The sequence below is a fragment of the Cygnus atratus genome, chromosome 27 (assembly GCF_013377495.2).
Source record: "Cygnus atratus isolate AKBS03 ecotype Queensland, Australia chromosome 27, CAtr_DNAZoo_HiC_assembly, whole genome shotgun sequence".
NCBI classification, from domain to species: Eukaryota; Metazoa; Chordata; class Aves; order Anseriformes; family Anatidae; genus Cygnus; species Cygnus atratus.
This window is the reverse complement of record NC_066388.1, coordinates 2815893-2840836: the sequence shown is the minus strand read 5'-3', so window position 1 is coordinate 2840836 and position 24944 is coordinate 2815893. Positions and strand designations below refer to the sequence as shown.

At 39.9% G+C, this 24944-nt stretch overlaps 2 protein-coding genes across 10 annotated transcripts; one reads left to right on the top strand and one right to left on the bottom strand.

Moving 5' to 3' along the window:
* Positions 1 to 339: 339 nt before the first annotated feature.
* Positions 340 to 13596, bottom strand: CDCA2 (cell division cycle associated 2). Of its 8 annotated transcripts, none has more exons than XM_050715782.1 (17): positions 13436 to 13550; positions 11952 to 12545; positions 11181 to 11311; positions 10391 to 10538; positions 9387 to 9583; positions 8643 to 8721; positions 7902 to 8134; positions 7694 to 7778; positions 7095 to 7315; positions 6932 to 7007; positions 6764 to 6802; positions 6260 to 6315; positions 5044 to 5184; positions 4110 to 4281; positions 3418 to 3629; positions 2160 to 3037; positions 340 to 467 (listed from the first exon to the last, which is right to left on the bottom strand). In XM_050715782.1, the coding sequence occupies exons 1-16, from the start codon at positions 13479 to 13481 to the stop codon at positions 2195 to 2197; spliced, it is 3273 nt and encodes a 1090-aa protein (XP_050571739.1). In that variant the 5' UTR covers positions 13482 to 13550; the 3' UTR covers positions 340 to 467; positions 2160 to 2194. The 8 variants fall into 8 exon arrangements, with proteins under 8 accessions (XP_050571739.1, XP_035418710.1, XP_035418716.1 ...); XM_035562817.2 differs by lacking the exon at positions 13436 to 13550 and adding an exon at positions 13334 to 13378 and having other exon boundaries at positions 6932 to 7010; XM_035562823.2 differs by lacking the exon at positions 13436 to 13550 and adding an exon at positions 13334 to 13378 and having other exon boundaries at positions 3418 to 3614; positions 6932 to 7010.
* Positions 13597 to 13782: 186 nt separating this feature from the next.
* On the top strand, positions 13783 to 22730 carry KCTD9 (potassium channel tetramerization domain containing 9). 2 transcript variants are annotated; one of them, XM_035562701.2, is made up of 12 exons: positions 13783 to 13903; positions 15041 to 15162; positions 15834 to 15877; positions 16057 to 16153; positions 16653 to 16711; positions 17170 to 17298; positions 17931 to 17998; positions 18101 to 18196; positions 18625 to 18774; positions 19172 to 19277; positions 19538 to 19671; positions 20455 to 22729. In XM_035562701.2, exons 1-12 carry the CDS (start codon positions 13856 to 13858, stop codon positions 20569 to 20571), a joined length of 1170 nt encoding a protein of 389 aa, XP_035418594.1. In that variant the 5' UTR covers positions 13783 to 13855; the 3' UTR covers positions 20572 to 22729. The 2 variants fall into 2 exon arrangements, with proteins under 2 accessions (XP_035418594.1, XP_035418593.1); XM_035562700.2 differs by having other exon boundaries at positions 17931 to 18196; positions 20455 to 22730.
* The last annotated feature ends 2214 nt before the right edge of the window (positions 22731 to 24944 follow it).

Below are 24944 nucleotides of genomic sequence, written 5' to 3'. Positions count from 1 at the left end.
ATATGGTGCATACGCATTTCACCTCTCTAGTATAAATTTTGGTACTTAGGGCACTTGCTGTTCTGATTTTCTTTTTGAATGTTAGAAGTAGCAGCTGTTATTAGGCAGTTTTCATCTCAAATAAATTTAGATTATAATCTGAGCTAGCATCTGTTCAAAGATTTTGTACATTTTCAAAATAATTCAGTTATGACCACAAAAACTCATGTCAGACTGCCCTCTCCTGGCAAGCCAACATACTGCTATCACGACAAAATTTAACCCAAGTACCTGTTTGTTGCCACCCTGTTCCCAAACCTAAAATTTTCATTGTGACACAAACACAAAGGCCAAAATAAAACCTCAAGGAGACTGTTTTGATAAATTCCATAATATTTCTATAGCAGTACAAGATGAACAGTCTTTAATTAGTGAAGTTCCTTTCAAGATGACTTAGGAGTTCTTGTCTTGGGAAAAACTGATGATGTCTGTAGAGAAAAAGTAAAACGTACATAAACATGAAATTGTTCTGTTTGGTTCTAAGTTTTATAAAAGCAGCCCAGTATATAAAATATTTTATTCCACACCAATAATGGTAAAAACAAGATCACAAAAGAGACAATTTTCAAGAGAAAGCTATTTTCTGAAAGCTGGCACAGGTATTTCACGAGGGCTGAAACAGAGCAGTATGCAAAATGAAAGCTACAGCAAACGTTTAAGTTGACCACCTACAGTCATCATGTTTTATTATTGTTCAAACTAGAATTATTGAAACAGTAAGATGACAGGTCAACTACTGAACATTATGCAATGTAAATAAAACACACACAGTGAAGATCAGAAGGGTCCAGAAATTAAATGCAGCTTTATTCCATGATGAATATTTCACTTCCCTTAGCCAATTTAATTTTAAAAAATTCTTATATACAATGAAGTTTTAAAAATGTTTTGGTTTGCCACATTTACTGATTTCTTTCTTTTTTTTAAAAAGACCAACCTTCTGGTCTTTCCTAGCTCTTAGTTGTAGAAACTCTGCCCTTCTGGTATGACAAGGTAAAGCTAAGTTTCTACAGTATAAGGTAACAGCTTTGCTGCTTCACACTCCTCCCCTTCAAGCCAAACTCTGTTTCTTTTTTTTTTTTTTTCCCAAAAAAATCTAAAGTGTTTTTTATGGCATTTTTAAAATGTGGAACACAGGTTTCAAAAATAATTTATAAAAAATGATCTAGCCGAAGGGAAACATCAACATGTTGAACAATTCTAGCTAAAAGGGAATCTCTTAGAATCTGGTTTGACTACTTAAGTCAAACTCAGGTTTTATCTACTTTGATTAGACTTCAAAGCTTGAGTCCTGCTCTTTCAAGAAAAAAAAAAGTCCTTTTTACCAAAGTATGGATTAGTATCAACCCCCATTCATAGAAAAAGTAACTTTTCACTATAATACTATTTTTTTAGTTATCAACTTTGTTACTCAAAATTGCCAAATGTCACGTTTTCTGATCTCTCTCCATTTACCCACTTCACATATTGATTGTGCGTTTGTGAGTAGGGCAAATGTGCCAAGATTACCTATGAAACAAACCAGACTAACAATCACAGTTCAGTTTCACAGGCAGAAAACCCACACTGCTGTGCAGGTGCCACAGCTATAAGCGTATTGCATACATAATGTTTATGCATGCATCTACAAGTTGTTCTTTATTTTGTCTTACTGCTGTATATTGAAAAAAAAAATCACTAGTCCCTACAGCAATTCTTCCACCCGACAGAAATTAACCTTTGCCTTCCTGAGATCACTGAGCTTGGTGGCTGCAGAGAAAGTCAGTCATTTGTCGAGTTTTTAATAACATTTACAGTGTTTAATTGCAATTGCTCTGTAGACTGAGCTAAAGTATGAAACACGTAAGCAAGGAGGTAGACAAAGGTGAGGAGGTTGTCAGAATGCAGTTCACCATGGGAGAAAAGACTTCGTCATCTTGGTTATCTGTCGTGACTGTCTACCAGACCAAGGCACTGAGCCAAGCTAGGACTTCCATGCAGTTCTGATCTTCAAGCATTTTAGTCATCAAAACAAGGAAAATCAGTTCTAAGTTACCCAGAAGGAAGTAAGTGGAAGACAGAAGGAACATCTTATTTCTACATAGCATTTCCAAGAGAGAATATAAGAATCTAATACTGACCTTCACTCAGAAAATGGGAGGTAGCTGAAACCTCACTAAGTGTTAGCCTGATTTTCAACAGGTATCTCTGCTTCTTCAGAGTGTCTTTGGTTGCTTCTGTCCTTGCTATATACAGAATTTGCTATGCTCCTTTTCCGGGTTTGAGACCAAGTTCTTGTTTCTTGAGGCGTTGATACACACATGCTCTTCCTCCTCCATCTCCTGCAAGGACCATCAGCCAGATTAACAGGGTCACTGTTCTCCTTCCCTGGCGCTGCAAACTGGATGAGGTTTTCTTCTCTGTGGTGAATATTCTCAGATTCCATAAGGACCGATGTGCTTATCGTTCTCCTGGTTTTGCAACCAGAAGCTACCGGAGGAGGGTTCTTTAGAATCTCATTGGGCACTGGAATCCACGCCAGTCCTTCTGTTTCTGCATCTTTTTGTAGCCTCATGCTGCGTCTCACCCTGCTTGTTTCACTGCTGCTACCCTTTTTCCTTCTAAAAGGCCCTTCTGAGGAGTTATTTTTCAGCTGAGGAGCAGATAAGACTTCTTCCACATTAAAAGAAAGTGGAAGGTCATTTCCAATTGTTTCAAAATTGAACTTTTCAACAGGAGGAATATAGACAGTACTGCTTCTTCTTCTTGGTCTACCTCTTGAAGATTTTTTTGGTGAACGGCCAGTGTTTTGGAGAATCTCATGTATACCAGTGTCCTGTTCTGGAAATTCTAGCCCTGTTAGCCAATCTTCCTTGTTTGGGAAATTTCCCTGTAATTTCTCGTTTTCTATCAAGAAGTCACTTCTTTTTTCCTCTTTTAAACACTCAGTCTCTTCAGCTTGCTGGAAACAGTCATGTGTGTCAGAAACATAGTTTGGGTCTGGTACAATGCTTGGAAACTGAAAAAAAAAATTATAGGCAGAAACAATCCACCCAAAACTTGTTTCAAACAGCTGACAATTAAACAACTGCTACAGATTTCCTCATTAAGTCTAGTCATTCTCAAAAATAAAAACCGACCAACTTAAAAAAATGAACCCTGCATGCTGGGAGGAACCTGCTCCAAAGCAGGGCCAGCTTATGCTGCCTGAGGTTCAGTCGAGTTCTGAACACCTCCTTCCAAGGATGCAGATTCCACGGCCTCTTCAGGCAGCCTGTTCCAATGTTTAACCACTAACAGCTAGCTTTTTTTTTCCTTCCCAGAAACATTACTTTTTTGATGTAACAACACCAAGAACAGGACTTATTTTCTAGCAGTAACTTGAAGTAGATCAGTTACCTTATGATCAGGACCAGAAACCGACTTCAGATCACCATCTGACACCTGAAACACCGTAACGTCAGGGCTCCTGCTTTCTACAACGTCCAGGTCCTCAGAGATTGGACACACGTGAACAGCAGGGATGTTTTCCCCTCTCATTCCTTCTATTGCTTGCTTCCATTGAACATCCTTTTGACCATTCCTGGATTTCGAATCTAAAAATGCATCCTCTGAATCAGAATAACACATGGTTACCTGACTCTCCTTGTGAATGTATGAAATCAATTTCTGAAGTACTAAAACAAACTCACAAAACTATAACCTCCTAAATGAGCATTACAGAACACAACCAGCATCAAAAAAAGCCTCTCCACAATGCTACTGCACATCACTTAGCACTTTTAAAGCCTATGAAAACATCAGTCTGCAGTCAAGGTACAGAGAGTCTTTTTTGTCGTCTGCTTTACACTGGAGTCCTATTAGAGTTGAAGTGATGCACTTGGAGACTAATAATCTAGTGGATGCTTTGGGCTTTATTACAGACTAACATTTATTTCTCCTTCATTCCACTCCAAAAGCCATTAAAACTGAAAAATGCATACTGTGCTCTTTACCTATGCCCAGAACTGAAGACAACTATCAACAGCTTTGTAATTAACTATTGAAGCAAAAAGAATGAGTAAGGCAAAACAAAACTAAAATCACATTACCTGGAAGTGCATTTGCCTTTGGTGAGCTTGGAGATGAGGCAGAAGAGAGAACTTCTGGAATCTCAGGGATAGGGCTCAGAAGAGGCTTCTTAGAAGCCATTTCTCTTTCCCCATACAAGGATTTTTTAACTTTTCTCTTTCTTCTTTTCCCAGAGCTTGTATGTTTTGTTCTCTGAAGAGATGCAGAAGACCAAGCAGAGCACAGTGCAATTATAATGATCCTTTGCGGTATTTTCCAACAAATAACTTTTGTTACTGGATTTTGATAGAAAACTATCGTTTCTCTCAAATTAAGGTCCTTCTTGTTCTGCTATCTACAAATTAATTTAAAAGCTACAATACAAAGAAGGATTACTTCTGAGATATTAGTTTTTTTGTTTGTTTCATTTAACCAAATCTGGAAATCAAAAAAAAATGAGTCTTTCAGCTCAAAACTACAGATTCTTCGTTCGTACTTACTCGTATCTTTCCAGTTTGAAAAGGATTACTTCCTTTCCCTTCCAATATACAAAAAGCTAAAATACGTCAGAAGTCTCACACTTTTATGGCACTTAAAGCAAACTGGCATACACCTGGGCAAGTTCGAAGAATTATCAACTGTCCACAGTTGATAAGAGAAGCACCACAAACCCATCTTGTGTCCCTGAAGTCTCAAAGGTTCCACTCTTCATCTGTAAAGTACCCTTTCTGCCCTGCAAGTATTTAAAGCCCTGCTAGTCAGCCCTAACAAGCAATACAGGCATGCCAGTCAGTCTAGGAAAACAAGACAGACATGAAGAAGAGAATATCAGCAGCAACAGGAAACAAAACACTCTTTAGAAAATCTTTACTACAAACATCAAAATAATCACACAAAAACACACAAGAAAAAACTAATTGCATGAGACATCTGGATGGAGAAATAAAATTTATTATTCACCAGGCTGTCACTTACTTGTGTCTTTTTGGCAGCAGATGTGGTAATATTCTTTGGTCTTTGAAGTTTGTTTTTCCTTGGATTTTTGGTATCTTTTACATTCTTAGTACTCGTGGCTCTTGGGGTACTAAGATCAACCCCATCTGAATGGGTGCTAGACTGTTGAGGAACATGAAATTTTAAGTTGTTGGGGTACATGTGTATGTGTGCATGTGCAGGTGCATGTGCTGCTTTTTAGAAAAAGCAACACAGTCCAACAGCCATACGAACCCCGCTGCAAATAGTCTGTTATTTCATATATGAAGCCATAAAAGCTGGACACACAGCAGTTAAGATTTATAGACGTTGTCTCTTCACAATGTAGCTCTCTTTTGAGAAAAAGGGTATTCTAATAAGAATATAGCAAATTTTCATCTTCAGTTATTTCTTTCTGACAAGATGGGCTACTTTTCTAATTGCCTTTCATTTTTTTTCCTCCTTCCCCCTCCAATAAAGCATTCTAGAACTGTACAACACTGGAGCATGTCTGAAAGCATTTCTTATGGAAATTCTTGTACAAAAAATTCTATGCACCTTAAAATTCCAGCAACCAGAAGAGATACAGGTAGGATACTGTCTGTTTGTGTCTTATGGTTAGCAGACAATTCACTGTTATAGTGAAGACCTTCAGCACCGGACTTGGGAACACAAATCACATTTTCAGTAATAGTGAGAGAATCATCAGAGGCTGCAGAACGACTTTGAACTTATTAGCCTCTCCCACACACTCCTATATCTCAAAAAAATTAAACCAAACAGAAAAATTAGACAGAAAACTTTGTTTCTGTTCTCCTAAATGTTCAATGAATACAACCTTCTAGATTTCCATGACTGAAGCCCATGAGCATGAAAATGAAATTAAAGCAGATGAATAAAGCATATGAATATCTCCAACTTTCTGTTGTGGCTAAACTATTTGGGAAAGCTCCAGCAAAATTAAATAGAAATCGTAAATTTAAGTATCAGACGGTAAGCAAAGCTGTTTTTAATAACTTAAAAACCACTTTCAGTCATAAATGAAATTTCCTTAGCTGCACTAAGGGGAGATATTTCCATATACCTGGACCTATGCAATCCTTTTATATGAGGATGCAAAAGCTCTGATATACGTTTGAGAGGTATACACAACATCCCTGTTTGAAGATGTAAAAAAACAAAACAACAACAACAACAAATCCACATTAAAGAAACTTACCTTCCTTTTAGTAGAGGAACGAGTTGCTACTGTGTAAGATTTGTCAGATTCTTTTACTGTATATGAAGAAAAAGCAAATATTAGTTCAGTTCAACAAAAAAGGCCAAACGTATTGAGGAAACTATTCACACAGTTTTTAATATTATGTACAACGTGTTTAGATCTTAGTCTTAAGTAAGATTTTATGCATAAAGGACTATCAAACATGGAAAGATTAAAGAAAAAAAACTTAACAGCTTGCTTTACAATATAAATCAGAATAGAAGAAAACAACACTTGGAAGGATTTGGTAACAAAATAATCCGTGCTTATAAAGCTCTCATTGAGAGACATACACACAAATGTATAACTCCCTTTCCATTTTCTTACTGTGTTGCTTGCTGTTTTAAAAACATCAAAATCGCAATATCATAATTAAGATAGTAAACCAAATTATTTAAAGCAGTAAGTCTAATTAGATCAGCCACTTGCACAGAATAATAGCTGAAATAACATCCACTTTACCTAAACAATAGGCGGACTCTGCAGCTACAGCAGTGACCTCTAGAAGAAAGCAAGAACATTTAACTTTTAGTATTAATATCACCTCTATAAGACAAAAAACCACAATTGTCACCTTTCAATTTTCAGAAAGCTGCATTATCTAATGACAAAAATACAACTCAAGGTTACCTGTGGTGTTTTCAACAGGTGAGATGTCTTCTGCAGCAACAGAATCCTCTCGTAACTCTTCAAGAGGCTCAACGCACTGCTTTAAGATGAGCAAAAAGAAGTTAAAATACTGAACACTCATGGAGACTGTAAGAAGCTATTTTTGTAGTTTAAACCAACTTACGTCATCGCAATCAAAGTTTGGCTGGGATAATGGCTCCTCAAGGAGTCCTGACCTGGTAAAAGGGCTATTGCTTTGTGATCCTGGATGACGGACTGGTGTCGCTCCTTTGCGCAAGGGAGTATTTGCAGGCAAAGTTTTATCAAATATTTCTGGGCTGAGATCTTCTCCAAAAGTAACTTTTTTCTTCTTTGGCTTTTTGGAGCTGTATTGTTCAGTTTTCTCTATTGTAGCAAAAGACTGCTTAGCAAACTCAGAGTAGAAGAAAATAGCCTAGAAAAGTTCAACTATTCTGCAAGTTCACTTGTCAACTAGACAAGTGTAAAATTTCCTGAGAAATAGGCAATACTATCTATCATTCCTGCTATTAAAGGGTTTCTGAAGTGTTTTTTTTCCTTGACAACTTTATTTTCCACTTCACTCAGTAGGACCCTATGTGTGAGCTACTTCAGTGGTGGTTAATGCAAAATATTATTCAGATTTTGCAAAAAGGCAAGACCCTATCATCCTATGTAATACTCTATTTACAACACCACCACCACCACCCCCCAAAAAAAAAAAAACAAAACAACAGAAGAAAACCCATAAAAATGGGGTCAGACCTGTTTGCAATGCTTCACAGATTTTTACTTCAGAGCCTGTAAGAGATTCTCTTCCTCCACTGCCAACAGTATCAGTTGAGTATTCCTATAAAAATTTAAGTGATAAAATCATCTAATCAGTACTATTTAATTAAAGATTGTCCTTCTTCAAGTCAAATGCTAAGTTCATCCTTAGCATTCCTACCACCACATCAGTTAGTTAACCAACCTTAACGCAATCCATCAGTTCTTTCGTTGGCGTTTTCTTCAGTACAGATCGCAGCTGGGAGCCACTCTGTGTATGTTCATTTAATGAAGCACTTCCCATTCGCAGTGGTGTGATAGGTGGCTTGCTTTCATCCTGGATTTCCAGCCTCAATTCTGCAAAATTAACTTTCTTTCTGTGTAGGTCTGATATGACATTACTTCTGACTTCTTTACTGATATGGTCGGGACTGAAATCTTTAGAGCAAGTACACAGATGTGAAAATTAAAGACTGAAGTAAAATTGAGAAGGCTTTAGGAATCTTAACTATAGATGTACACACATCAATAGATTCTCTCAGCAATTTTACTTGGTATATCAATACAAATCAATTATTTTCTGAATTTCTGCTACTCTTACACCATATTTTCATTTCATACTTTGAGTGATTCATAAAAAACAGAAACAAAATAGGAGTGTTACATGAAGGCTAAGATTTTGCATCAGGATTTCTCTGCCCATGAGTCTGCACATTCCGCTTCACAGACATGAAGTGCTCAGCAATACTTTTCCTTAAGAATGGCCTAGCAGAATCAAGGGAAATTCTTAAACAATTATTGCCACCCTGTGTCTCAGTTTGAACTTGCTTTTTGTGTCACATAGCTAGCATACCACCCAAGAGGCCCGGCTCCACCTTCCAAATATTTTTTTTTTGAGTTTCTAATAAGAATATAACAAGATTATAATAACAATGAAACTTCTTACCATGGCTCGTTTCTAAGATATCTCTAATTAGAATTGCATCCGAATACTCAATCGGGTTGTGTTGCTTATAAGCCCATTCCTAGAAAAAGTTACAAGAATACAAAGATATATATACACACCCTCACGACATGAAAAAGAGATCAAAATAATCTGCTGAGTTTTGTGAAGTACTTGACATTTATCTGCTTTTGTCTGTCTGCTCATTAACTCATTTCTAATGTATACAAGGGATTCTTTCCAAAGTACTGCTTCAAAGGTTGATCTATTAGCACTGGAAGTATCAACTGACATTCTTAAAACACACTGAGGTTTCTCAATCCTCAGCTGAATAAACAGTTGTTGAATGTAGAAAGTATTTTCCACCTGCATGCTGAACCTTTCAATCCAAAACAGGTTACACCTATCTGACCAAAGAACCTAAAGTTCTTCAAATCAGTATCAATGGCCAAAGATAGAGGGAACTACTTGCAAACGTTGCCTTATAAAAATACGTTAACTAGTTTTTAATCCCCTCAGAAACGAGGACTGCAGTTTCCTCAATCATCCATTACTTGAGTTGTATTAGTTTTCCCAAGATATCAAGGCTAAAAACTTAAAAGGATTAGGTACCATAAATGGAAATGAAGATGAATGAATTTACGTGGAATATCAAGCAACTGCTGAAGACGTACAAGACAAAATAATTCTTACAAGGGAGATTTGCTGCGCTATTTGTTTTTTCGTTGCCCACATTTGTGTAAGTACCTTAGAAAGAGCAGTTTCGGTGACAGTCACATCCTGGTGTGAGGACAAGACGGTGCACATCTTGGAATCAGACTTATTGCCATAGGCCAAGTTCTGTTTTAAATTTTCTTTCAGATCAGCTCCACTGTAGTCAGACGCAGACTTTTCACTCTGCTGATCCAAACTGCACTTTTTTGTGAATGGTACTTTGTTCTGAGCTACAATGATTAAAAACAAACAATCCAACAGCAAACTTCAAATCTTTCAGTCAATGCTATTTTTGTTTCTTCACCAAAAGAATGTAAGATTCAATACGTTAGGTACTTTTCTAGCTAGAAAGAAAAAATCATCCAATTTTGACTTCAACTTTGAAAATAACATTACCAAATCTTCAAAACAAAGTGAGTTCTTCTTTCTATATAAATGTATGAATACCAGCAGTACCAGAGAAGTAATGAATTTTAGTTTGTTTCACTCTACCATCTTCTCAACAGTTGGCACAGTACTGTCGTGACCTACTTTTGCAATATTTGCTATTTTCATTAGGAAATAAGGAAATTCACAACACGCAGTAACGCATCGTGATTTCTAAGCTACTGCACCTAAAAGCTACTGAACAAAAGTCTTCACAGTCAAGACAGACAAGAGTTAGAAGAGCTAAAACCAGTTATCATAATCCTTAAAACCATTCCCACGTTCCTGGAAGAAGTATGAGAATACTAATACATTGTGAAAAGTAAATGAAAAGGCATAAATCTAGAAAGTAAGGTTAAGAAAACAACCATGAAAAACGCAGTCTCCAATGATTTTCAAGAGTTGTTGAGAAATCACTGTTCAGGATGCACTAAGAAATAAGACAGACTTAAACAAAAACCCTCAAACCAAAAACGAACGCACAACAAAACCATTGCCAACCCTTGTAAAGGAAAACATTTTTGTTTTATAGCGTGTTGCTTCATAGGTTTGTTTTAAAGGAAGACCTAATGTTTAAGATAAATCTTGTACCAGAAATACAATTCACTTACCACAGTCTGCTTCCTGAGAAGCACCAGACGCTTGTGAGAGTCCGGAGAAGTCCATCTGCCCTTCAGCTTCTTGCACTGATTTCAAAGGTGTTTGAAAGACATTGATTTTGTTCTTCGATGACTTGGCAAGTTTAAAAGGACTAGCGTGCTAAAAGAAAATTAATGGCATGAGACACTTTTTCTAAGATGATGAGCTTTTTTACTTTGTATTTATACTTTGGCATAAAACATACCCGGGGAAGAAGAAAATCTTGTATTTAACCTGGCTGTTGTTTTAGTTATATGGTAAAAAAAAGTAAAAATGAACCATATCGAGAAATCTGTTGTTTTACTGCCTTTCATCATTTCTTCCAGGCCATTTCCAGAATTAGTTTTCTGACAGTCTATGTTAGTTTGAAATAACAAAAGCTAACTTAAAAAGTCTGATTTAAAAAAAGAAAAAGAAGTCACCTTAGTATTTACTTTATCTTGGATTATCAATGCTTTAATTAATCAGATATCAAGTATGGCAAATGCAGCAAAGTGAAGGTTACGGTAAACAAAATTAAAATATACAGGCAAGTCAGACATGGAGAAGCCTAGACTCTACAGAAACAAAACCTGCAACATCTCCTTATTTTAAAATAAGGTATCTAAGGAAGTGAATAAAATTTAGGCCGTTGTTATCTCTTCTGACTTCTTCCTTAGACTTGCATTCTCCTTCTGCCAGCATATGTTAAATTTGAAGTCTTACCCATCGATTCCAAGGGGAACTAAAATAACGCATTTGACATTGGAGCAAGACTCTCACCTGTGTAAAAGTTTCTTTTTGCCTATTGCTTCTCTGCTGGGCAAGGTACTGAATAAGGGCATTATTTTCTGGTGACCCTCGTACTCCAATCGCTGATCTTCGTCTTAACTTTAATGCATTTGGAGACTTCCCTGAAATGGGACACAGGAAGAAAAAAAATACAAAGAAAAATTGCAGCAGAATACTTACAGCTTTTTCACGGCAGATTTTTTTTGTTGTTTTGTTTTTTTAAAGATTGGTTTGTGTTATTTATGGAAACAGCCATATTTAGCTGCTCAGCTTAGGAAACCTTCCTTCTCTTTCATGCTGTTTTTCAACCAAGTCAAAACAGATTCTAAAACTCTGCTCAACTAACAGAAAAATAAGACGTGGAACATTCTTTTTCTACATAAGAAAAAAGAGGACAAAAAGCATGATTTACATTTAACTAAACCACATAAGTGAGAAATTGAGCCGTTTTTCAAATTTTTCAACTTTTTCAATTGCAGGTTAAGGAACCATCCACAATACTTGCAGAATTTGTCCTACTGCTCAACTCCTTTGTGAAGCTCACTGACAGGAAAAGTTTCTGTCACCAGAACAGAAAAAAAACAGAATAGGGAATGAGCGCAAATAGAGAACTGAATCAAATTCCTGTCCTTGGATATATTCAAACTCAGCCAGACAACCTCAACCTGACGAAACTTTGAAGCTTTTGATAGGGATTGCACCAGATGACCTCCAGATGTCCCTCTGAGAAGGGCAACAGGACATGAATCATTCCAGCCTTACCTATAGATGGACTAGTAAAACTTTCTTGAGTAATCCCAAATTCAGCAGTTGTTACAGTTGCAAAGTCAACAATTTTTCTCCTCTGTTTCTCCACTATCCCACAACAGGATTCTTCTTCCGCTTTGTCCCTGTTGGGTGGCAAGCAGCATTCATCCCCCAGTGAACCAGGTCCACTTCTTGAAAATTTCTCCTTACTGTTCAAAGGCCAGGAAAGTTCACCAACCACATCCCCTTTTAGTGTATCAAAAGAGCATTCAGCAAGCGGACAGCTAGCATCCTTTCTGCTGTGGTATGATTCCTTCTCTAGGACTTTGGAGTATTTCAGGGTGAGTTTTTGCAACTGCATTTGGCTCCCATCGCTTAAATTCTCCTTCTCAGATGCCATTGTGGCTTTTGATTCAGTCACTTTGCAAATCTTCTGGTCCTTTGACAGATCAGAGAAAGAGGTATCTTCCTTCTCTTCAGTGTTTCTACTCTCATTACCTTTAACTTTCAGGGTAACGTTTACAACCTTTGATTGTCTGTGCATTGTTAGTGATGGATTTTGAGAACCAAACACTGAGTCATTCTTTGCTCTCCTGTAATGACAGCTCCCTGTCAAAGAGAATAAGAAATGTTAGTAGGCATTTCATAAGAGGAGTCCACTACCACTCTCAAACTACTACCAAAACTCGGAACTTCCTGGACTTTTCTATAGTGCGGGGTTTATCACTGTGTGTGGAAAAGGAAAGCTGCACCTCCAGAAAGCTACACTGAAAAGACATAAAAAGGCCAGGAAGAAAAATAAAAATGCACACCTGTCACCTCACCACAGATGTTTCAGGAGTAAGGAACTATGAGGCTGTGCTTTTACCCTATGACAAACTTCACATTAGCATCAAATATGTGAACCTCGATCACACTGTCATTGCTTTGCTATAATAAACATTGCAATAAATATTAGTTAGCATTAGTAAAGCCTAACTTGGCGAAGTTTAAGACGCTAACGTTTTTTACGCTTGGTTTCCTGCATTTTAAAATTAAACACAGAGAATCCTGGAAAATAAGTCGGAAACTTCGCTCCGACGAAGGCATGCTTTTTTGGTACACTGCGGAGCAGGAATTAAGCCGTTAAACCCCGCACGTTCTCAAGTCACAGCAAGACCTGACACCTCCTTCCCTGCGGTTGTACAGTGACGGGGCTGGGCGAGGGGTCCCTGGCGACACTTGCAGGGACAAAACCCCTCGTCACGGTCCCCTCGTGAGCCGTCACGGTCCCCTCTGAGCCCCGCCCGGCCCCTCAGGGTCCCCTCAGCACCAGTGGATCCCCTCAGAGCCCCCCGATCCCCTCAGGGTCCCCTCAGGGTCCCCTCAGCGCCTCGCCCCCCTCAAAGCCGCCTCACCGCCGCCGCCGCCCGCCTCTCGCGTTCAAACCGGGCCGCCCCGCCGCGTATCCCTCCGCGCCTTCCCCCCTCTGGCTCCCCTCCCTCACAGCCCGTAGCCACCACGGCCGAAGGTTCGCGGGGACAAAGCGGCCCCCCCAGGCCCCATCCGAGCCGCTGCCCCCTTCTCCCGGCGCCGGTAGGTGGGGGAGGGACTGGGGACTCTTTGACAGCCCCCGAGCGGAAGGATCAAGAGCCGTTACAGCGACACGCCGCACCGCTTTGAAAAAAACCGCCCCTCTGACGCCCCCACGTGACTGAGAGAGCCAGTCACAGGCCGCGCTCGGCCTCGAGCCACTGTATGCAAATGTCACAGCTCTCTACTGCGCTGATTGGCAGCCGGCAGCGCTCCGCCCCGCCTCCCCGCCTCCAATTGGTCAGCGGGCGGGGCGGGGCGGGGCGCCGATTGGGCGCGGCCGCTGTCGCTCGGGCGCTGCGCTTCCGGGTTCGTGCAGCGGGAGGAGCGGGCGGGCGGCAGGCGGCATGCGGCGGGTGACGCTGTTCGTCAACGGCAGCCCCCGGAACGGGAAGGTGCGGCCGGGGGGGGGGCGGGCATGGGATGGGGGCCCCAGGGGGACCGGGGGGCCGTGGGGTCAGGGAGCCCAGGGACCGGGGGATGAGGGGGTCAGGGGACTGGGGGGGCGTAAGTTAAGGGAGCCAAGGAGCCGGGGGGTTGGGGAGCCGGGGGGGGGGCAAGGGGCCAGGCAGCCGGGGGATTGGGGAAATCATCTGGGGGAACCGTGGATTCAGGGGTCCCCAGGGAGCCAAGGAGTCAGGGAACCAGGGAATAAGGGAGCCGAGGAGCCAGGGAGCCATGGAATAAGGGAGCCAAGGAGCCAGGGAACCACGGAATAAGGGAGTCAGGAAGCCAGGGATCCATGGAATAAGGGAGTCAGGAAGCCAGGGAATAAGTGGGGTTGGAGAAGAGCTCCGAGGCGGAGCTGGTGGTGGGGGGAAGCTGCCCTACCTGCCATAGAATGGCTGCTCCTCCAGTGCTGTGCTGGGCCCCTCACTACAAGGATGTCGAGGTGCTGGAGTGTGTCCAGAGAAGGGCTGCGAAGGCCTGGAGCACAAGTCCTGTGAGGAGCGGCTGAGGGAACTGGGGGTGTTTGGTCTGGAGAAGAGGAGGCTCGGGGGGACCTTATTGCTCTCTGCTACTGCCTGAAAGGAAGGGGTGGGGAGCTGGGGGTCGGCCTCTTCTCACAGGTAACTGTGACAGGACCAGAGGGAATGGCCTCAAGTTGTGCCAGGGGAGGTTCAGGTTGGAATGAGGAGACATTTCTTCTCAGAAAGAGCAGTCAGGCAGTGGGACGGGTTGTCCAGGGAGGTGGTGGTGTCACCGTCCCTGGGGGTGCTCAAGGAAAGGTTGGACGTGGTGCTTGGGGACATGGTTTAGTGGGTGACAGTGGTGGTAGGGGATGGTTGGACCAGATGATCTTGGAGGGCTTTTCCAATCTTAGCGATTCTAGGATTCTGTGAAATTTTGCTGGTTTCCTTAAAAGCTACGTGGTAGTAATGTCTCCTGAGTGATCACAGCGCAGGTTGCAGAGCCCAGCCTGCACACAACTAGCATGGGAACACCTTCCTTCCCCCGTTGGAAGGGGGTGACAGCCCTGAAAGGGCAGAGCTGGGCAAACGGGGGTCTCCAGCTGCCTCTCTCCTCCCCAGGTCGTGGCCGTGTATGGCACTTTGTCGGATTTGCTGTCTGTGGCTAGTAATAAGCTGGGAATAAAGGCGACCAGTGTTTACAATGGAAAAGGCGGACTCATTGATGATATCGCGTTGATTAGGTAAGGTTTATCCAATAAAACTCAAATCATGGACGTGGACTAAGAGACTTAATAGCCTGTCAATGTTCTGGCCTTAATCAATGACAAGAGCTTTCTGTCAAAACAGATCTCACCATTTCCAGCTAGTATACTCAAAGGTGCTTTCACCTCCAGGAAAAATAATGCTCTCTGTGGAACTTCAAAGCCTGTCTATTTTGGTGAATCAGAACTTGACACAAGCTGCATTTTATGCCTTTTAACATCCCTCTGTGTTGATTCACAGTGCAATGAATGCACCAGCAAAGTCCCACTGTTGCATTCAGCACTGGCATGAGTTTCCTTTTTTGAAAAGGAAACAAACTGTAGCATTGCTTTGGCTTCATATAATACACCCAGAGCGGGGAGAAAAGTAACTTTTTGTAAAATTAAACTTGTTGAGTAACAAAAGTGATCCCTACCTGATGGATACAGATATCTATTGGTAGCATCTCTAGTGAAGTTGACAGTATTGCAGTCCCCTGGAACCTGCAAAATCAGGACAAAAATCAAATACTTAAGTTCTAACTAATGGCCACTGATTATCATTTACCTGAAAGTAATCATGAAGGGATCTGTGTCATTTAGATGAAAAAAAAAAAAAAAACACCACCTATGCTTAATCTTTTTTCTTACCTTTCTCTTCCCCCTTTCAGGGATGATGATGTTTTGTTTGTCTGTGAAGGGGAACCATTCATTGGTAAGTCTCTGTAATTCTTGTTTGACCTCTTCTTTAATGGAAAGAGGGTTTGGTTTGCTTTAGTGTAAATTTAAAAATTTAATTTTCTGCTGTTTTCAGAAGATATCTTCTACCACGTGAAGGATTTTGAAATTGTCACCATTCTTCTAATAATTGTTGTGTTCTCCTCGACTGTGTAGATCCTCAGACTGATGCAAGACCTCACGAGGAACTAACTGGATCGCACACGGACTGGTTAACGCTTAATGTTGGAGGCCGATACTTCACCACGACACGGTAAAAGTGGGACTAGTTTGGCTCCTGAAGGACTGGATTTCAGTGGTTACAGCAGCTGGCAGTTGGTGTATGCTCTGGATGCTCTTGAGAAAGAGCTACAAAAATCATTGACTATTTAGTAGGAGGCCTTTGACTTCTGCAGCTTTTTTGGTATTAGGCATTTGTTACCACAGTTTTGCGACAAATTCTTCAGCACTTTACACGTGTGGTAAAACTGTTGGAAAGCCTGAAATGGGCCTGGATTTATCCCTGAAATATTTCAAATAACTAAGTGCTTTGTATTTAAAGTACCTTTGAGATACCTTAGATCAGAAATCTATTTTGTTATTGCACTGTATGAAATGAAATCAGTATAGTGTTGTAGCTGTTGGAATGCGTATCGCACACCGTTACTACCTTCAAGCTGCCAAGGGCAGGAAATACATTGCAACCAGTGAGTGTGTCTCTTCACCTTAGCTTTCCACTGTAAAAATAAAATTGCACTGCCTTTATTTTCTAGGAGCACTTTGGTTAATAAAGAACCTGACAGTATGTTGGCCCACATGTTTAAAGATAAAGGTTAGTATCTTGAAATAAAATTCACCTTTTAAGCTAACAAATTAGCAAAGTAGGTAAAAGGCACTATCAAGTTGAAGCTCTAGTTCATATGTTTGGGGTCTTTTTATTTTTATTTTAGATTTTCATCTTTTTGTTGTGACTTGCTGTTTTGATACCAGGATCAATGGGCAAACACTGTACAAGATGGTTTTTATGAAGCAGGGGCAGAGTAAAATTTAATGCTGCTTTTATTCTAGCAATGGTTCTCATGGATGTGGTGAAATATGTTTTAGTTATTTATAGCAGGAGAGAGTTAGATATAAGGGATATTGTCCCCTCACTCTTACTTTCCTTCCTTTTCTCCAAAAAACACCCTTTCAAGTGGAAAGTACCCCCTTGGCAGTAACACAATCTGAAACTGAAGCAAATGCTTTTCTGTTAATATATCAAACTTAATGATATGTATTTTGTGGAAACAGATGCTTGGGGAAATAAGCAAGATCATAGAGGAGCATTCCTGATTGACCGCAGTCCAGAGTATTTTGAGCCAATTTTGAACTATTTGCGTCATGGACAGCTCATTGTAAATGATGGCATCAATTTGCTAGGTAAGTATTACCTGGATGGCATCTCCTCAATTATTACTCTTTAGAAGTCAAACTGTGCCCTCTGGTAAACATGATGAAATCACTGGCACTTTTTATTTGATTATCCTAATGTTTGGGATTTTTCTATGGTGACTTTACTCTCGAGCAGTGCAGTTCCACATCTTTGGTTTAATAAATTGTTTAAGCTTACCTTGAGAGGATTAACCATTCTCCATACTGAATTAATATCTGGCCATAATCTTGGATTTGATATCTTTAGCTTAATGCTGGTATTGGAAACATCCTCTCTGATTCATTTTTTCCTTTTAGCACAAGCAAGTTCACTTCTCCTCTATCTGATTATATGTAGTATACTGTATGTGGTTGACAGTTTAATTAGTTCATGCGTTTGTTAGAGATCCCTTCAACAAGTGATCTGTTCCTCTTTTAGTGTAACTGAAATAATAGAGTTCTAACAAGTGGTGAAATTAGACTGAACTGATGGTCCTCCAATACTAAGGATGGATTAATGATGAATGTAAAGTTTCTGGTCTGCTGTTGGTGTGGCTGTATGCTGCCTTGGCCTGTAAGGGAAGAGTGGTATCTTGTTTAATGGCTCCTCGTAATTAACAAATACTGCTTTGTCTTGTTAGGTGTTTTGGAAGAAGCCAGGTTTTTTGGTATCGATTCACTAATTGAGCATCTAGAAATAGCTATTAAGGTAACTTGCTTGCTTTTATACATGAACGTGCATGTCCTGTTCTTCCAGGCAATATATAATATAGTTCTATCTGTATTAGCTCTTAAACAACTCTCTCAACAGAATTCACAGCCAGCAGAGGATCATTCCCCTATATCTCGAAAAGAGTTTGTGCGATTCCTGCTGGCAACCCCAACCAAGTCTGAGCTGCGATGTCAGGTGCGAAAATGCAGACTTTGTCTCATTTTGTAGTATTGGTGTCAGGTGGTGAAATATCCTGCAGCATATGACAAATAACACACAGTTCAAATGCTTCCCCACCTTCTCTTTTTAATTGAATTTTGAGTCCAAGTTGTGGCAGAGTGACTTTAGTAGGAAATTTGAATGTGATGTTTGGACAGCTTTTCTTCTTCAAGTTGAAGTTTTCCTGGAGGAAGTTTGTTAAGCTGTTCTATTTAAATGTAAGATGTGATTGAATAACCTAAGCCAGTGCTTTAGAGCTCTGCATTTGCATTAGTCTTACGTAGTAGAATAGATGGTCCTGTTTTGTGTATCTGTGTACTTATATCTTTGTGTGCGAGTCTTTTAACTTCTTGTGTTCTGAGCTACACCTCATTTTCTGTAACTTTTGGGGTTTTTGTTTTTAGGGTCTCAATTTCAGTGGAGCAGATCTTTCACGACTAGATCTTCGCTATATAAACTTCAAGATGGCTAACCTAAGCCGTTGCAACCTAGCGCATGCCAACTTATGCTGTGCAAATCTTGAAAGAGCTGACCTCTCTGGATCGGTGCTCGATGTAAGTAAGAATTATGTCTAGGAAAGTCTGGGTTATCCTTTCCTTATTTTAAGGAAAGGGGAATTGGAACAAGCAGATGAATGTAAAACATAGTTCTTCAATATTTCTGATACTATTCTAGTTAGATCACTTCAAAAGCTTTTAGAAGCTATCTTAATAAGCAAAAAAAAACCCTGCACATCTGTAGGGAAGAAGGGGAGACAAGAAAGGCAGTGGGAGAGAATTACATGCTGTCCTGATGATGGAGAAGTAATAGTGTAGCACGTTTTTACACTGTCTCACAGTAACAAGGCTGTTGTGCTTTAATAGATTGACTTCCTAAACAGAAATTAAGACCATAAGCTGACTATTTTTTGGCATTGTTCATGAATCTCATTCATGCATTTATCTCCATCAGTGTGCAAACCTCCAAGGGGTAAAGATGCTGTGTTCCAATGCAGAAGGAGCATCTCTAAAAGGGTGCAATTTTGAAGATCCATCAGGCCTTAAAGCTAATTTGGAAGGTAAGGAGTTCTGCCTGTTTGGAAACAGAACCACATATATTTTTAGTTCCATATGGCAGATTCAGCCGTGGTTTGTGCAATTCATCTTTACATGAGAAGAGGCCATGTATGCAGGATTGAGTTTGACTATATAACCATTAAACTCTAAGTTCTGCGTTGACCTCTATCAATTTACATGGCTCTGAGCAAGCATCTTTCTGGAGTTCCTGTGTTTCTGACTGTTCTTCTTGGTAAAAATTACTTCTTTTTTTGTATTCTAGGTGCTAACCTGAAAGGCGTTGACATGGAAGGCAGTCAAATGACAGGAATTAATCTCAGAGTTGCAACACTGAAAAATGCGAAACTAAAAAACTGTAATCTTAGAGGAGCAACTTTGGCAGGAACTGATTTGGAAGTGAGTTATAATTAATTCTATATACTAAATAGTCAACTGATAAAAATTTTGGGGGTTTTTGGCTGATTCTCCACCTCCATACTAGACAGAATGTAGTAGTCTTTTCATTAGTCTTAGTGAGATATGGATCACCTAGAGAATCCTATTTCATTCTTGCCTCAGTTTGGAAGATATCTGAAGTCTTGGATTTGCAGTGTCTCAAAGCCACAGGAATGGCATGCATCTTCTCCGAAGTGAAGCCTGGAAATACTGCTAAACCGAACTCTTAGTGTGAGGTCATGCCAACACCGAGGAGAAATGCAGTTGCCTGTTTTGTTTGTATTTTCTCCTGGTACGTCATTTGTAGAGTAATATTGGAATCTTACCCAACTGTTGGCACATCGTACACTCCTCTCACTGTTGCTGTAGAAAGACAAACTAGCTCATTTCAAGCTATGTACATTAGCAGTTCTTCCTCAAGTTCTAGAGAAGCATTCAGTGTAATATCTGATGAGATTTCAAGAGGCAGCTTTCTTCCAGCTTTGCTTAACAAGCAGTAGTAACTCCTGGAAGGTAATTTGATATCAAGAGTGTAAGTCTAACAACTTAATATAAATCCAGCTTTTACCATGAAAAGCAACCACTCTCTTACAAGAAATAACTCAAACTACACTAGAGTGATACACTAAAGGAAATTGAAATCATAGAAGTGGACATGACTTCTGTATAAATAAAGTTAAGGTAAGGTTTTGATCAGAGTTCTGTACATATTCAACTAATACTTAATTTTTTTTTGTTCTTTAGAATTGTGATCTTTCAGGTTGTGATCTACAAGAAGCTAATTTGAGGGGATCTAATGTAAAAGGAGCTATTTTTGAAGAGATGCTGACACCTTTGCACATGTCTCAGAGCGTCAGATAGGAAAGAGAATATGCTGAAGAGGAAGGAATCAAAACATTTGTGACTTTCTTCACCTCCTCCCCTTCTTAAGTTAGAAGTAATGGTTATTAGATGACTTATATTTGCAGTAGTGCCTAAGTAAACTCTTTGATCACTTTTTTGGGGAGGGAGCTTTAACTGAAGAGGTAGAAATAGCTACTGTTTCTGCCTCTGAACAGAGTGAGGAAGGGGGCTGGTTCTAGGACCAGAATGTTTGTGGTTTGTTTTTTTTTTTTTTTTTAGATTCATTGTTTAGCATTGCCTCACTTTGGAATGCGTTTTAATTTATAAAGCACAATATATGCAATTCTATTTATTAAATCTGTAGCTGCAATATGAATAGATGTTATTCATGTATAGTAGCAACGAAGTTCAGGTTTACAGTTATTACAGTTAGTGTATTTACGGTTAGTTTCTTCATTCATGCACAGTGTATTAAATGACCGATGTGGTTTAGACAATGTCCACAGGCTGTTTTCAGGTACTCTTTTCTTCTGGGGTGAAAACAGTAGTTAACTGTCATCATAGGTAATGTATTGCCTTGTAGTAGTTAGAATTCAGGTATAGAACAGCTTTATCGTCATCTAAAATGTGCTGTGGAAGCCACTTCCACTGAAGGGATCTGCGTACACAGCAGACTGAGTTATAACGGAAACACCCCAATCAAAAGTTGTCTGGCTTACTTAATCCTTTCTGTGTTAGTATAAAATTGCACTATCAATCACAGCTGCTAAGAAACATGCTGTTGCTTTTAATTGTCCTATCCACTCCCAACCTGGAGTACCTGTCGATGTTTCATTCTTTGTGGGAAGTTAAATGTGTGTAAGACAATACAATCCACTCTCACCAAAGTAGAGATAGGCATTGGGGCCACAGCACTTACTCCTTTCTCCCGTCGTGACTCCAGTATATGAATAAATGGCACCCCTTTCGCCTCAATGTACTATGCAAATACTGTTGTACACTGAATCCTTGAAAGCATGAGCATAATCCTTTTCCCAGCCAGATCTTAATATACCACTTTGGGCCTGCTTGAAGTGGCTGTAAAAGCCTCTTGCATGGGGCAGAGCGCCCTTTCCACAACTGCTTTACCTGCGAGCAAGTATGGAACTATGACTTCAGCAGTGCAGAAAGCCTCTCAGCATTTCTTTAAGTGGTGGTGCGCTTTGTTTAATAAGCTGTTTCCGCTGTAGTATCAATCTAGTTCTCATCTAACAAAACGTTTATTTTCTATACAATCAAAAAGCACATGAAGAAACTATACCAAAAAAAAAAAGGTGCATCAAGAACTCATACCTCAGATGCTTGCTTAAAATACCCCAAAGTTACAACTAACATTGAATCTAAGGAAATGCCGCTGTTACTGGAAGTTAAGAACAAACGTATCCTAAAACTTAGAGAATGTGATACTGTTAGCAGTGGTTTTGAGTTGCAGTTACTTCAGTGTGTTGCCTTTTAGATGCAGATTTGCTGTCCTCTGAACAGAAGTCATACTGTCTCAGTAGTTGCTATGAAAATGCTGCTTTGCCATCGATCTATAAAGGTTAGTTTAGGAACGGTTTATGAATTGTTTGGGGAGAAGTGCAGGATTCTCCCTTACTTTCAAGTTGGGTTGACTCAGGCATATCACGTGAACTTCCAGGACTCAAAATCCTACAGCCATGTGGTTTGGAATTAGGATTTCTTTTCCTTCTGGATTCCCTGGCTTCTTGAGCTGTCTCGAGGACAACACCATAGCCTTGGTGAAATATAGCTGTAGGGAAATACTTTGATTTTGGAGTCCTGTCTCCCACCTCATCGCTTTCATTGAGTGATGTATATGTTGCAGAAGAAGAAGATTCTTAGGGCTAGAGAAATAAATGAATTATTTTTCTTTATCTTATTTTCTAGCTAGCAGAAGTAAAATATTGTACGGAAAAAATATATTTTCATAATCACTGTGTATAAAATATATTTGAACTTTCACTGAAGCACTATGTTTTAAATAATCACAGCATGTGGCATCATTCATTCACAGATGAATTTAAGGTACCTCTTTTGCTACAACAAAGCTGTATGAATAGCCCAAAGTGGCATATTCAGAAATTAAAGGTTCCAGCCTAATTTAAATTGCATTAATAAAAGCGTGAAATATAAAAGTGTCTTGGTCTTCATTTAAAAAAAAAAAACAAACACACACAACATAAACTCAACCTTACTTGACTCTAACTTGGAAGGACAAGTTATAAAAGATGCCAAATTTTAAATTTGATAGCTCCTTGTATACAAATTCAAAAATATTGTAGCTGAAGTTGATTTTTGCCTTTCACGAGCCCTTGGAGGGGACTGCTGCAGTTTCCAATTCACTCTGAGAACCTTCCCCATGTCTCTCTTCATTTTTTTAACTTGTCATTCATCTGCTTTGTCCGCACCCATCATATTTGCTTAATAAAGTAGCTGGAATCAGAAGTCATTAACCACAATTTCCATAGGTATGTATGCTATTTAAGGCCCACTTTCCATATCAGAGATTATCATCAAACAGTACAAGCAGCTACGCTGTGTTACTTTACTTTATAAGGAAGTGTTAAAGCTTTTCCGGATGAAAAAACAAAACTCTGCTTGACTGTGGTCTATAAAGGGCTCATGATTTCAGTCTAATAAACTACACGGTACAACAGTGATAACACAAAAACAAGGCATCTGTATGGGTGCTGCACATCACCCTGAGAGAAAAATTTGGAAAGACTTCATTCTTACTGCAGTTTCTCAGCTACAGCACACTTCTTTGGGTTAGGAATGCCAAACTTGTGAGTCTCTTAGGCGTGTCTGACTGTGTCTAAATAGGTTTGGAAACACCTTTCCCATACTTTGATAGGAGATGTCTTGATTCTTGGAACGGGAATCTACAAACCCAGATTTTCCAGGCAGGTCCTAGCCTTCCACGTGGATACGTAACTGCAGTGACAGACATTAACACTTCCCTTTACAAACCGGTAAAACTCGTGCATGTGAAGGTCTGGGAGCTCTTCTAAAGGCTGTGTCAACCCTATTTTCCAGTGTCCAAAAGCTAAAGAGAGGTCACACGCTAGCCCCAGCTCTACACTTTGATTTCTTTTGCCAGCATGAAGCTGAAGCTGGCACCCGCCTGACAAAGCCAGACCGAAGCACTCCCAGCCCTTGGAGCAGACCCCATTCAGGCTCTGCCTCTGCCAGAATCTGTCTTGTTTGTTGGTTTCCATTATGCAGGGCTGTAAAACTATTTGTGGGCAAACAAGGCCAGCTGAACTCTTTTTCCTAACCTCCCACCTCCTTTATATAATGTGTGGCTGTGGTCTGGAGTTGAGCAGAAGACATGCGAACAGCTCAGTCGCCAGTGCAGCTCCTGGTGCTCCTTCTGACGTGCTTTAGGAGGGCAGCTTTGCAGCTATAGGAAACCTGCTGTGAAACACAGCTGCTGAAAAATATTAAAAGCAGGCTGTTGTTAGATTTAGCTTTAAATGGTGGGTTAATAAGAGGTGCAATTATTGGGCTAAGCAATTATTGGGATCCCCTCTTTAAATGCTATCCTTCAGGATGTGCAAAATCTTACGTTTAATTTGAAATAACTTTAATTCTTGCTAGGCTGATCAGAAAAGGAAATACTCTTAAAACAGTTACAGGAAAATCTCCCTTTTCAAGTGCTCTGCCTACGCTAAGGTAACCTTTCCCCCACAGAAACAAACTAGTTTCGCAGCTTGATCAGCTCATCAGCTGACGCTAAACACTGGCTACTCGTGCTGCGTGTGTGCATTAGAGCAGGAAGAATTACTCTTTGCTGAAGTCACTAAACCCTCCTCACATTATTTACTTACTAAATTACATTTAATCCATTAATCTCAAAGAGGTTGTGGGGGCAGGAAGCGAGGATGTTTGAAGACTGTGAAACGCGATACGCTCAATTGCACATAAAACGGTGCACAGCAAGTCAAAATAGCAGCCAGGTGGATTAAAAAAATAATTAAAAAAGATTTCTGCAGTTAAAATGACTGATTTGTGCTGAATGCAAATGGCTACCAACCTCTTTATAAAACTGAAGTGCATAATGTCTCAGGAACAAAAAAACTCCAAAGTATTTCAATGTATACCCGCTCACACACAAATATATATGTGTATTTATATATATTTAAAAAATATATATATTGAAAGTGCCTGGGGAGTCCTATTCAAGGACAATCCCATCTTACAACAGAGGGTCCCTTCCTCATATTTACAATCTAGTAAACGTGTCTATTTGATCAGTTTAGTACTGCTTTGCACTTTATAGAGCGAAGAATATGAAGGTATTTTAATTCAAACATTAAGGAGAGGGACTTTCAAAGGAGCACACAAAATGC